This window comes from Hylobates moloch, unplaced genomic scaffold (assembly GCF_009828535.3).
Source record: "Hylobates moloch isolate HMO894 unplaced genomic scaffold, HMol_V3 SCAFFOLD_15, whole genome shotgun sequence".
NCBI lineage: Eukaryota > Metazoa > Chordata > Mammalia > Primates > Hylobatidae > Hylobates > Hylobates moloch.
This window is the reverse complement of record NW_026652290.1, coordinates 61,084,500-61,098,944: the sequence shown is the minus strand read 5'-3', so window position 1 is coordinate 61,098,944 and position 14,445 is coordinate 61,084,500. Positions and strand designations below refer to the sequence as shown.

Below are 14,445 nucleotides of genomic sequence, written 5' to 3'. Positions count from 1 at the left end.
TGTCACTGCTACACATAAAGTATTGAGCAGAGAAGGCAATGAAAGAGGGAAATCCCACTGCACAGTTCGAACCTTTAGTTCTGTCCCTACTCAGGCTCAGCTTTGAGATTTTTGGAGAGGCTAGAGCAATTCCTAGACTGCCCAGGGGGGTAGCTGGGATCCTCTTTCTTCTGCTGGCATGATTCTCTCCTATCTCTGACTGCCATGAGATGTGCCTACTAGACCTCCAACTACACAGAGTGTAATTGATTAAGGGTCCAGCTCCTGACTGAAATCCATCATCACATTTGCTCCCAGGCCATGCTTCCCACAGGCTGCTCCTAGCCAATGACAAAGTGCGGCAGGGATACTAACAGTCCCATTTCTCAGAGGCACGGGAGTGTTCTGATGGCTACTTTGGCTCAGGGACTCCCAAAAAGCCTAACTGAAGTTTTCTTAAACTCCAGCAGTGTAGGATACTTCTACCCAACCTACCTTCTCTCTCTCCTTCACCTAGCATCAGACTTGCTTTATTAGCTGATGCTCACCCAGCCTTGTCTGGCTCCCTCTTCGTTTTCTTTCATGAGTGGACCCCCTAATATAATCTTTGCCTTTTTTTTTGACACGGAGTCTCACTCTGTCACCCAGGCTGGAGTGCGGTGGTGCAATCTCGGCTCACTGCAACCTCCGCCTCCCAAGTTCAAGCGATTCTTGTGCTTCAGCCTCCCTAGTAGCTGGGATTACAGGTGCATGCCACCACACCCTGCCAATCTTTGCATATTTAATCCCAAATTGGTACCTGCTTTTCAGACTAATATAATATCCAAGAACTAGCAGAAACATAATATCCCAGCTCTCACTACTCATTATGTACAATGCAAGGCCTAAATCAGTGCTTGCTCAATTATACTAAGAGACCCTTACCATGCTCTGAGTGTGATGTAAACACTTCAGTGACCTGGCTAGTCACTCCTATGCTCAAATAAACCTAGTTTTCTGGCTTTGTCAGTGGGCACTCTCAGACCGTCTCTGTGGGGAGGTGGGATATCCATTTTTCCAGGTAAAAGGCTTGATTTTACTCCTCAAATTCCACTAGAAAGAAGTCAACTGTGGCATTAACATGTATGATCTCTACATTATAGGGGGTCTAACCTAAGCAAGACATAGAGTGCCTGCCCTCTAGGACTTTTTGGAGGCCTTGACATTGAATTGCCCCATCAAAGAAAGGAAGCCTATTTGAAATGACACATGCAGAGTGTTGTTTGTCCAGCCAATCCTGCAGATTCTAAAATTTATCATTAGATCTATCAGAAAGCTGAATACTTGTACAGCTCACCTCGGATCAAAAAGAAAGAAATGAGTTTAGTCTAAGGCTATATCCTCAGTTTTGTTTTGTTTTTCTGAGAAGCATTACTTTAATGAGCTTATAATTACTATATAAATCAGAGGATGTGAACACAATAAACATATATGGGGAAATTGTCATAGAAATATTTGCATAGAAAACATGCAAACTATAGTATTTTCTCCTGTTTAAAGAAAATTTCCAACAATATAAACATCTAAACAAGAAGACATTTTATTTTCTTGAGAGATCAAGATTTTCTACTTTTTAAAATTGTGGTAAAATATGCATAACCTGAAATTTACCATTTGAACTACTTTATTTTTTATTTTATTTTATTTTATTTTTATTTTATTTTTTTGAGATAGGGTCTCACTCTGTTGTCCAGGCTGGAGGGCAGTAGCATGATCCTGGCTCACTGAAGCCTTTATTTTATTTTATTTTATTTTATCTTATTTTTTGAGATAAGATCTCACTCTGTTGTCTAGGCTGGAGGGCAGTAGCATGATCCTGGCTCACCGAAGCCTTCTGGATTCAAGCCATCCTCCTACCTCAGCCTCCTGAGTAGCTGGAACCATAGGCATGCGCCACCATGCCAGGCTAATTTAAATCTTTTTTTGTAGGTACAGGGTGGGGGTGTCTCCCTATGTTGCCCAGGTTGGTATCTAACTCCTGGGCTCAAGTGATCCTTCTGCCTCGGACTCCCAAAGTGCTGGGATTACAGGTGTGAGCCATTGCTCGTGGCCCATTTTAACCATTTTAAACTCTGCACTTCTTTACAAGGATTAAATATAATATAAATATGTGTTAATTAGCATAATACCTTAAGTGCATAAGGTACCTAAGTGCTTGATAAATGTACAGGTATGCAGATGTGTGTGGGTGGGGCTAAAGTACAGAGGAGATACCAAACCACTTAGACAATAGTGTCAAATTGACTTCTCTAAACAGAGGCCAAGGTGGGATTAGATACACAGGAGATTTATTGGAGAAAATGCCTGTGAAGGATAAAGTGGTAGGGAGCTGAAGTAGGAATTGTTTTCGGACCACAATATCAGCTTGACACATGTGAAAGGAGAGAGAGAAGGAAAGAAGACTGGGTAGGAAGAGTCTCAAATACTGCAGTTCTGAGCAAGTTTTGGCCAGCCTGATGGGAGTCCCTGAGCCAGAGATGCCCATTAAAGGAATCCCCATCAGGCAGGAATGGCCTGATTTGAGTATCTCCATTGTACCACCAGTTATTGGTGGGAGAGGCTGGAGGCTATTGGTCAGCGACACTCTCCACAACAGGTTCTTCTAACAGGACACCTGAAAAGCACATCTTCATGCCCCTGCCCCATGATAGCCTATCAAAAAACCATCACTTATTTACTGCATTTGCTGTGAGGATAAGAAACATTTCCATCATATATCTGTACAGTCTATAAAAAGTCTTATTTGAGTAATTCTTCCTGAGTGTCTCAACAAACTTGGTCCCTATAAAAACTTCTTCCCCAAATACAGGCAAAATTTCATAAGGACTTGGCACTCTGCATTGCCATCTGAGGCAATCTTACCAAATGTTTTTCTAATTGTCCTCAGGAACCTGTTCCATTTTTCTAGTTCCAGTTGCTGTGGAATTTGCCTTTCTACCTAGTTCCTGCTAGATGTAAAGCTGTGTATGCTTTATTGGTTCCCAGTTCTGACTTTTCCCCAGAATACTGCCACTGCTTCTGTGTTTGTCTCATGTTCCAAAGGCTCAGGCCAGCCCTGCCCTGTTCTTGATCCCAACTCTGATTCCGAGGAACCAAATCCACATCAGAGTCCCAAGGCCACATTGGTCTGGGGAAAACAAATATTTTCTCCTCATGGATAAAAAGAACAATGCGATTGATTTTACGTATTTCCTTTTTCCTTTGGCTGCAACTTTAACAGGTTACAACTTTTTTTTTGTTTTATTTAAAAAATTCCCAAGATTGCTATATAGACCTATGTAGAGTAATCAAAGCCTGCCATGGGTTTTTGGAAAATTTAACAAAGTGGTTCAAAGTTTATCAGGTAGAATGAAAAAGGAGCAAGAGTCAAAACATTCCTAAAAAAGAAAAGCTACAGAGGGGTAAAGCTAGAGGACATTATGCTAAGTGAAATAAGCCAGTCACAGCAGAATAAATACTGCATGATTCCACTTATATTAGGTATCTAAAATAGTCAGACTCATAAGAAGCATAGAGTAGAATGATAGTTTTGTTTGGGGGCAGGGAGAAATGGGGAGTTGCTGTTCAATATGTATAAAGATGAATAAGTTCTAGAGATCTGCTGTGTAATATCGAGCCTATAGTTAACAATACTGTATTCTATGTACCCTTAGGAACTTGTTAAGGGGTAGATCTCATGTTAAGTGTTCTTGACACTAAAGATAAAAAAATGAAAAATAAATAAAAGCATTCAATGGTTTAAAATTTATATAACATGTGTGTTATAAACGAATTCAAATTTTGACTCTCATTTTCTTTGATGATGGAAAATACTCAATCTTGCCTCATATTTTAGCTCAGTAAGTTTGGTTTAAAATGTAGTTCCTTGTAAGTAAATATCTGGTCCACCCTAAGATCTGAGAATACCCACCTTCTTGACAGGTATATATGTGTGTGTGATCCAAGTTACCCTGGGGACATAGCAGATGTCCTGGCATGGGGCAGCAGCCTCTTGTTCTCATGCCAGCCTAAGTCCACATGAGAGTATAACTGGTTCTCATCTGCCCTGGTCTTGGGGTTCCTTTTGAACCCCAACCCAAACTTCCTTTTGTCCTCTGGTTCTCTCATCACTTTTTTTTAACCTCCACTGGGAGCTCAGGAATTTTCAGTGCCTTCTGGAACTACCCAGGATTGTGAGACTCTGCCAAGCCCCTCTTAGGCCCATCTGCCTGCATGCCTCCTTCAGTGGGACTCTTCTACCACCCAGGCAGTGTGTTTCTCAGAATCTTGGCTGAACTCACTTAACTCTAGGCTTCCCTATGAGTTCTGCAGTCTCCTTGGCTGGGATTCCCTCAAAGCTCTCTGGGTGTTTCTATCATACTCTCTCCATCTGGGCTTTATTTAACTCCAGGTGGGTGGCATGTATATAATGGAGCAGGTAAGGGAACGGTTCTAAAGTGAAAAGCCTATGCTTTATTTGGTTCCCTCCAAAATATCCTCTAACTGCTGTTCAAGCTCTCTCATTTCCTTTCTTCAGGGGGTGGGGGGTGGTGGCAAGGGCAGAAAAATCTCCATTATATGTTGTCATGCACTCCTTTCAACTCCAGTTTTATATAAATTATGCTTAGTCCTCCAAATCTGGCATTTTCTATTTAAATCTAGTGTGGAATGGTAAGAAAATTGTTTTCTCTTTTAACAAATACTAAGTTTTGCAAATAAAAATGTTTTCAGCCTATTGTTTCAATCTGTTTAATAATTCATTTAGGAATTCAGTTGCCATTTTTTGTCTTAAGAGATAGCCATCTTTCCCTTCAAGACCAAATATATGAAATAATATCATTTATTTAAGTGTAATGTAGTGATAAAATGAATAGAAACTATAATTTAATATCAAAGCATTGCCCAATACAACACAGACAAATTTATGGTTTAGTTATATCAAATATTAAAACCTTATGATCAGATACTCTATGACCAATTCTTCCTCATAGTTTACGATTACTTTCCCTTTGGTCTATACATTTTCTCTAGGACTTATCTTTTTTACATTTACTTAGATATTATTCAATAGAATTCTACCTTTGGCAATAGCTGGCTAGGTTATTTTGGAGTAATCCTGGCATTGATAAGAATCACATAAAATGGATAAAATATAAAATAAACATCTGTTCAAAGACATCAGAAAGCCACTGAGAGAGTGAGAATTTACAGGGCCAATAATCCAAAAGAAGAAGGAAGTTTACAGAGGGGAGCTGGGCATTTGGTCTCCATTTCTTACAAGGCAATTGCTAATTCTGAAAGTGAAAGGTATCTAAGTGCACGAGAATTTAAGCAGAACTTTTGGCAAGATTCTTGAGCTAGGAAAAGGCCACAAAGGAGGAGTGACCCTGGAAAACACCTCAGCCTTTTGTTTGGGACTTTTAAAGGTTATGCTCTAAGAGTAACAGTAAACCAGAAACAGACCAGCCCTTATAGCAGTGGTTCTGAATCATGAATAAACATGAGAATTACCTACAAAGATTAAAAAATTTATCAATGCCCCATAGTTCAAAAAATCTCTACAAAATTATGCTGAGTGAAAAGAACCAAAAAAAAAAAAGGATACATATTACATGACTCCTTTTGTCTAACACTCATGGAACAATTACAGGAATGGAGAACAGATCGGTGGTTGCTAGGGGTTAGAAAAGAAAGAGAGAGGATGAGTATAGCTATAAAGGAATAACACAGGGAGTGATGGTATAATTGATTATCTCATTTGTGGTGGTTTTTAGGGAGGCTACAGATGTGAAAAAATTGCATAGAACTACACACACACACACACATGTACACAAGTCCATGTATAACTGGTAAAATCTGAATAGGCTCTATGGATTGTGCCAATGTTAGTTTTTTGGTTTTGACATTGTACTATAGTTGTGTGAAATGTTTGCATTCAGTCGGGTAAGCTTTAGGGAAGGGCTACGTGAGCTTTTCAGTGCATTTTTTGCAACCTCCTGTAAATCCGTAATTATTTCAAAAAAAGTTTTTAAAAACTACTCCACCCCCAAAAATCAATGCCTCACTCCAGATCAGTTGATTCAGATCTCTGAAGTAGAGTCCAGGCACATGCATATTTTTGAAGCTTCCTGCGTAGTTCTAATGTGCATCCAGTATTGAGAATCACTGACTTACAGGGACTGAAGCCACTTTTAATAATTTCAATACTTAGATAGATTAAGGTTATCACTAGGCCCATTCCCTCCAGAGCAAAAGTAAATCCTCTATGAAAGAAGATAACATCATTCAGGATCACAAATTATCTCTATGGTTTTTCATACTCAGTGTACATCAAGACAAGACTTCATCCAAAACTAAGAATAAAAACAGATAATAGAGACAGATCCACAGAAGATCCAGATACTGAAGTTAACAGCCAAAGATTTAAAAATAACCATAGTTAAAATAGCTATACAAACAGAAGAGCCACAAAGAAAAAAATTCAAAGCAGAGGAAAGTGCAAAGAAAACCATGCTTATGCACATGATGATAAAAGTACTAAAAATCAAAGACAAAAAAGTCTTAAAAGCAGCCACAGAATAAAAACTATAAAGGAACAGCCATAAGATTAAACTTATAGCTGAATTCCTAACAGAAATATGAAAGTCAGAATAAATGCAGTGATATCTTCAAAATGCTAAAAGAAAATTACTACCGACCTAGAATTCTATGCCAGATGAAGATATCCCTCAAAAACGAAGTAAAATAAGAGCATTTTCAGACTACTATAAATTGACAGAATTTGTCACTAAAGGAAATATGAAAGAGTGTTCTCTAGCAGAAGGAAAACAATCCCAGATGAAACTTGGGAAAAGCAATTGATAGGGTAAATACATGGGTAAATCTACATGAATATTGCCTGCATATATTTTATTAAATATATTTTTGGTAGATGCTTCAAAATATTTATGTAACAACACTTCAAAAAAGTATTCTCATATAAGATATATCATCTTCATAATCTTTCTATGACAGGAAAGTCTGTGTATCATTTAGGAATGTGGGTTGCAAGTATGTGAAAACTAAATAAAGCTTGAAAATAGGGGTTCACTTTTCTAATATAACAAGAAATTTATGCAAATGCCAAATCTATGGTATTTGCAGTTGCTGAATGTAATCAAGGACTCAGCCTTTTTCTTTCTGCTCCATCGTTCTTAGTTTGTTGGCTTTCAGTAGTATGGTCAACAGATGGCTGTGCATCCAGGCATCACAGTCTCATCCTAGGCAGGAAGAAAAGGGTAGAGCAAAAGGCTACATCAGCTAATTTGTTCTCCATTTAGGGGGGAAAGAATATTTTCCCCAAACCACATATCAAACTGCTGCTCACAACCTCTTGGTCAGATTGTTTCACAGGGCACCTCCAGTTGCAAAAGAGGTTGGAGGATTGATTAAGAATTGATAAATTTATCTTTCCAGCCTCAAATGTACAGGAAGGCAAAAGGGAATGGGGCAGGGAATTAATTTGAAGTAAGCCAGCCTATAGTACCTGCATGGGGGATAAGGTCAACTAGCTCGCTAAACATTGACTCTACCCTCCTTTTAGTGCACCTTTTTGTACTGCAGAGGCTAGGGAGCTAAAAATTACTTTTCCCAACTAGGTTCCTGTGTGATTTAGCTTTTGCTAATCAGATGCACTTGTGCAAGAGTTGGGACCTGGAAGTGATAGGATGAAAGCGATTCTGCTATTTCTTTTGATTCTTTCTTCTGGCAGGCACAGTCAGGCAGAGAAGCACTGGCTTTTTCTGTGCCAGAATTTCAGTGGCAAGTCGCTAGCTTCATGGGTAGGGATGTGCCTGATGTAGAGCATGCACATCTAAGAGAGTCAGCATAGTTCTAGAGCTAGCAGTAGAGGCGGTGGTGGCAGGAGCTACCTGATCCCTGGTACATGTTTCTGAAGTCAACAGTTCCAATGATGGTGGCAGAAATGACATCTCTGGTGGCTACTTCTGCAGGGTCATTCTGGGAGTTATTTTTGAAGACCTAGCCTGCAGCTTGCCCATATCTAAAATGTTGTAAATTTCTAATCCCGTGCATTAAATACCTTTGCTTAAAATAGCTAGTTTATGTTTCTGCAGTTGACTCTGGCTTATATAATCTGCCTCAATTCATCTCTTTAGGTTCCCAATACCCCTACTCAATCTTTTAATCAAATATATACTTGGTTTAGAGGGAGTCATTCCTTCTCTCAGGTTAAACTCAATTCTTGCAGTCAGCTTGAGTGATTTTTATTCCTGTCAAGTTGCTATATGGGCTCCCCATGGAGTCATGGGATTAATCTGCCTTCTACATTCTTGGTGTACAGTGTGTGGAGAAGTAGAATGACTACACTATGAACATGACCCACGGAGCTGTCAGTGGTCATGGCACACGCAGAATCCTGTTGGGCAGGAGTGGTGAGTACTCTATGCTGACAGTGGAGTCACTTCCTTGGTTGAGCCATCTGTCTGTCAGTCCTGGTTCTGCCCTATGGGGGAATCTTCTCATTATCTCCCATAGCCACATCTTATTAATATTTGGTCAGTGGAGAGCATTCCATTCCTATATAGATTTTATAAACCATCTCCTTTTGAGGTGGATTTAGGAGCCTGAGGGCTGAGCAGTTAGTCACTGGCTGACAGCAAGCTAGGCCAGCATTTCTTTGCAGCTTCCACGACCTCGTTAGTAGGTTTCTAGTTAGTTGGATTCTTGTCGATTCCAGATATGAGTAACCATAGTTACTCATAGCTTAGGGACATAGTCTCTGTCCCTAAGCTTCATGGTCACTGCATGGAGCACTTTGAATCAATAGCCCTCTATGGAAAGATATCACCTTTAATAAGTTTTTTCCCTAGGGACTGGCCTCTTTTTCTTCTCACTGGTAGAGAGCTTTTAAGGGAAAATGCTTGAGAAAGGCCTAAAGCCCCCACTACAAGGTTCTAAACTGTAACATTTGCAGGCAATTTAGAGTGTAGGCAGCGGGCAGAGACCACTTCTCTCAGCAAAACTATGTTTTCATTCATCTTTTCTACACTGGCTACTTCTAGGCCAAGTTCATCCCTTGCTAGGGTCTGAATATCCCCATCAAAACTCATAGTGAGACAGGGTGGAGAAAGATGGTCAAATAGAAGCCTTCACTGATCATCTCCCCCAGAGGAACACCAAATTGAACAACAATCTATACAAAAAAGCATCTTCGTAAGAACCAAAAATCAGGTGAGCAATCACAGTACCTGGTTTTAATTTTAAATAGCTGAAAATTAACTTTACATAGCTGAAAGAGACACTGAAGAGGGTAGGAAAGATAGTCTTGAATAGCTGATACCACCCCCTCCCCCATTCAGCAGAGGCTGCACAGCATGGAGAATCTGTGTGCTTAGGGAAGAGACAGCAGGGCAATTGTGGGACCCTGCACTGAACTCAGTGCTGCCCTGTCACAGTGGAAAGCAAAACCAGGCTGAGCCAACACTCATCCACAGAGGGAGCATTTGGACCAGTCCTGGCCAGAAGGAAATCACCCAGCCCATTGGTCAGAATTTGAGTTTCCACAAGCCTTGTCACGCCAGGCTGAAGTCTCTGGGGTCCTAAATAAACCAGAAAGGCTATCTAGGTCACAAGGACTGCAATTCCTAGTGCTGTTCTGGGCTTGGAGCCCGTGGGACTTGGGGGACATGTGACCCAGTGAGACACCAGCTGGGGTGGCTAAAAAAGTGCTTGCGCCACCTCTCCCCAACCCCAGGCAGCAAAGCTCACAGCAACAAAAGCAACTCCTTCTTCTTTCTACTTGAGAAGAGGAGAGGAAACAGTAAAAAGGACTTTGTCTTGAATCTTGGATATCAGCTCAGCCACAGTATAGCACACTGGGCAGAGTTGTGAGGCACCCATTCCAGGCCCTAGCTCCTGGACAACATATCTAGACACACACTGGGCCAGAAGGGAACCTGCTGCCTTGAAAGGAAGGACCCAGTCCTGGCAGGATTCATCACCTGCTGACCAAAGAAACCTTTGGCTCTGAAACCAGCAGTGATACCCTGGTAGTACAGCACGGGCCTTGGGTGATACTGAGATGTGCCGGCTTCAGGTGAGACTCAGCACATTCCCAGCTGTATTAGCTATGGTGAGAGATTCCTTCTGCTTGAGAAAAGCAGAAGGAAAACTGAGGGGGACTTTGTCTTGCACTTTAGCTACCAGCTCAGCCACAGAGACGTACAGCACCAAGAGGGCTCTTAGAGTCCCCAGTTCCAGGACTTGTCTCTTGGATGGCATTTCTGGATCTGCTGTGGACCAGAGGGGAGCCCACTGCTCTGAAGAGTGAGTCACAAGCCTGGCAGCATTCACCACAAGCTGACTGAAGAATCCTTGAGCCTTAAGGAAATATTGGTGGTAGTCTGGTTGTACTCCCCATGGGCCTATGGTGGTGGTGGTCATGGAATGGGGCTCCTCTTCCTTTGGAAAGCGGTAGGAAGAGTGGGAAGGACTGCATCTTGTGGTTTGAGTACAGCTCAGCTGCAAACAATGGAAAACCGACAGACTGCTAAGGTTTTTGTCTCTAGTCCCTGACACCTTTATGGTACCTATGGATTTCCCTGGGGCAACTCACCACCTTGAAGGGAAGGACACAGACCTGGCTGGTTTTGCCATCTGCTGATTGTAGAGCCCCAAGGCCTTGAGTGAATACAGGTGGTAGTGAGGCAGTGGCTACAGAGGGCCTTGGACAAGATTCAATACTATGCTGGCTTCTAGTCTGACCAAGCACAGTCTCAGCAGTGGTGGCCACAGTGGTGCTTGTATCACTGCACCATCAGCTCCAGGTGGCTTACCACCGAGAGAGACCCTCCCTTTGTTTGAGAGAAAGTAAGGGTAGAGAACAAGAGTCCCTGCCTGGTAATCCAGAGAATTCTTCCAGATCTTACCCAAGACCACAAAGCTGATATTTCCACAAATCTGCATGAACCACAGTGTTATTGGGTTTGGGGTGCCCCCAATGCAGATACGACATAGATCACAACATTCAAGTCCTTTTGAGTACATGGAAAGCCTTCCCAAGAAGGACAGGTACAAACAAGCCCAGACTGTGAGGACGGAACAAATACCTAACTCTTCAAACATACACTGACAGACATCCACAAGCATCAAGATCATCCAGGAAAACATGACCTCATCAAATGAACTAAATAAGGTACCAGGGACCAATCACGGAGAAACAGGGATATGTGACTTTTCAGACAGAGAATTCAAAATAGCTATTTTGGGGAAACTCAAAGAAATTCAAGATCACATAGAGAAGGAATTCAGAATTCTATCCGGTAAATTTAACAAAGAGATTGAAATAAAAAGAATCAAATTTTAGAGCTAAAAAATGCAATAGGCATACTGAAGAATGCATCAGAATCTTTTAATAGCAGAATTGATCAGGAAGAAGAAAGAATTACTGAGCTTGAAGATGGGTTATTTGAAAATACACAATCAGAGGAGACAAAAGAAAAAAGAATAAAAAAAATGAAGCATGCCTACAGGATCTAGTAAATAGTCTCAAAAGGGAAAATCTAAGAGTTATTGGCCTTAAAGAGGAGGCAGAGAAAGAGATACGGGTAGAAAGTTTATTCAAAGGGATTAATAAGAGAGAACCTTCTAAACCTAGAGAAAGATACAAATATCCAAGTACAAGAAGCTTATAGAACACCAAGCAGATTTAAGAACCTCAAGGCACACAAAGATCAAAGATAAAGAAGGGATCCCAAAAGCAGCAAGAGAAAAGAAACAAAAAACATACAGAATATTATAACACTGTAATTGCGTTGGGTAAATTATTCATATTATGAGTAGAAAGACTAAAAGATGAACCAATCAAAAACAATAACAACTTTTTAAGACACAGACACTGCACTAAGATATAAATAGAAACAACAAAAGTTAAAAAGCAGAGAAATGAAGTTACAGTTTTTATTAGTTTTCCCTTTGCTTGTTTTTTTCTTATGCAATCAGTGTTAAATTGTCATTAGTTTAAAATAATGGGTTATAAGATAGTATTTGCAAGCCTCATGGTAACCTCAAAAAAAATACAACTGATACTCAAGAAATAAAAAGCAAGATAGTAAATAATAACACCACAGAAAATCACCTTCACTAAAAGGAAGACAGGAAGGAGGGAAAAAAGGCTGAGAAGACCACAAAACAACCAGAAAACAAATAACAAAATGGCAGAAGCAAGTCCTTACTTATCAGTAGTAACATTGAATGTAAATGGACTATACTCTTCAATAAAAAGACATAGGGTGGCTGAATGGATAAAAAGGCAAAACCCACTAATCTATTACCCACGAGAAACACATTTCATCTATGAAGATGCACATAGACTGAAAATAAAGGGATAGAAAAAGATATTTCATGCCAATGGAAACCAAAAGAGAGCAGGAATAGCTATATCAGACAAAATGTCATATTTAAAATATCATATTATGATATTTATCATATTATATTCATCATAATATGATATTTATATCAGACAAAATAGATTTCAAGATAAAAGCTATAAAAAGAGACAAAGGGCCAGGTGCAGTGGCTCACACCTGTAATCCCAGCACTTTGGGAGTCTGAGGTGGGTGGATCACGAGGTCAAGAGATGGAGATCATCCTGGCCAACATGGTGAAAACCTGTCTCTACTAAAAATACAAAAATTAGCTGGGCATGGTGGCATGTGCCTGTAGTCCCAGCTACTCGGGATGCTAAGGCAGGAAAATCGCTTGACCCCGAGAGGCGGAGGTTGCAGTGAGCCAAGATCGTGCCACTCAATTCCAGCCTGGGCGACAGAGTGAGACTCCATTTCAAAGAAAAAAGAACAGACAAAGAAGGTCATTATATAATGATAAAGGGGTTAATTCAGCAAGAGGATATAACAATTGTAAATATATATGCACCCAACACTGCAGCACCCAGATATATAAAGCAAATATTACTAGAGTTAAAGAGAGAGATTAACCCTAATACAATGATAGCTGGAGACTTCAACACACCACTTTCAGCATTGGACAGATCTTCCAGACAGAAAATTAACAAAGAAATATTGAATTTAATCTACACTATAGACCAAATAAACCTATTAGATACTACAGAACATTTCATCCAACAGCTGCAGAATACATATTCTTCTCCCCAGCAAGTGGATCATTTTCAAGGATAGGCCATATGTTAGGTCACAAAACAAGTCTTAAAACATTCAAAAAATTGAAATAGTAACAAGTGCCCTTTTTGCTGTAGGCCCAAGTGGTTGCTGCTGAAATGGGCAAGTTCATGAAACCTGGGAAGGTGGTGCTTGTCCTGGCTGGATGCTACTCTGGACACAAAGCCATCATCGTGAAGAACATTGATGATGGTACCTCAGATCACCCCTATAGCCATTCTCTGGTGGCTGGAATTGACCACTACACCTGCAAAGTGATAGCTGCCATGGGCAAGAAGAAGATCGCCAAGAGGTCAAAGATCAAGTCTTTTGTGAAAGTTTATAACTACAATCACCTAATGCCCACGAGGTACTCTGTGGATATCCCCTTGGACAAAACTGTCATCAGTAAGGATGTCTTCAGAGATCCTGCTCTTAAATGCAAGGCCCGACAAGAGGCCAAGGTCAAGTTTGAAGAGAGATATAAGACAGGCAAGAACAAGTGGTTCTTCCAGAAGCTGCGGTTTTAGATACTTTGTTTTGATCATTAAAAATAAAAAAAAAGAAAAAGTAATAGTAACAAGCATTTTCTCTGATCACAATGGAATAAAACTAAAAATCAATAATAATAGGAATTTTGGAAACTATACAATCACATGGAAATTAAACAATGTGCTCCTGAATAACCAGTGAGTCAATGAAAAAACTAAGAAGGAAATTTTAAAAATGTCTTAAAACAAGTGAAAATGGAAATGCAAAATACCAAAACCAATGGGGTACAGCAAAAGCAGTAGTAGGAGGGAAGTTTATAGCTATAAGTGATTACACCAAAAACAAAGAAAAACTTCAAATAACAATGCATCATAAAGAACTAGAAAAGAAAGAGCAAACCAAACTCAAAATTGTAGAAGAAATAATACAGATCAAGGCCATAGAAATAAATGAAATGAACAAAACAATACAAATGATTAATGGAAGGAAAAGCTGTTTTTTACAAAACATAAACAAAATTGGCAAACCCTTAGGCAGACTAAGAAAAAAAGAGAGAAGACCCATATAAATAAAATCAGAGATGAAAAAGGAGACATTAGAAATGATAGAGCAGAAATTCAAAGGATTATTAGTGGCTACTATGAGCAACTTTTGTCAATAGATTAGGAAATATAAGAGAAATGGACAAATTCCTAGACATGTACAACCTACCAAGATTGAACCATGAAGAAATCCAAAACTGGGCTGGGCACGGTGGCTCACGCTTGTAATCCCAGCACTT

The 14,445-nt window shown here is 40.1% G+C and overlaps 1 protein-coding gene across 1 annotated transcript; it reads left to right on the top strand.

The window, feature by feature from the left end:
- The first annotated feature begins 13,291 nt into the window (after window positions 1-13,291).
- LOC116483675 (large ribosomal subunit protein eL27-like) lies at window positions 13,292-13,702 on the top strand. Its single transcript, XM_032753669.2, has one exon. The coding sequence runs from the start codon at window positions 13,292-13,294 to the stop codon at window positions 13,700-13,702; it is 411 nt and encodes a 136-aa protein (XP_032609560.1).
- Window positions 13,703-14,445: the final 743 nt, after the last annotated feature.

What these genes read in the sequence shown, in the direction of transcription:
- LOC116483675 (XM_032753669.2), top strand. Translation starts at nt 13,292, where the DNA reads ATGGGCAAGTTCATGAAACCTGGGAAGGTGGTGCTTGTCCTGGCTGGA.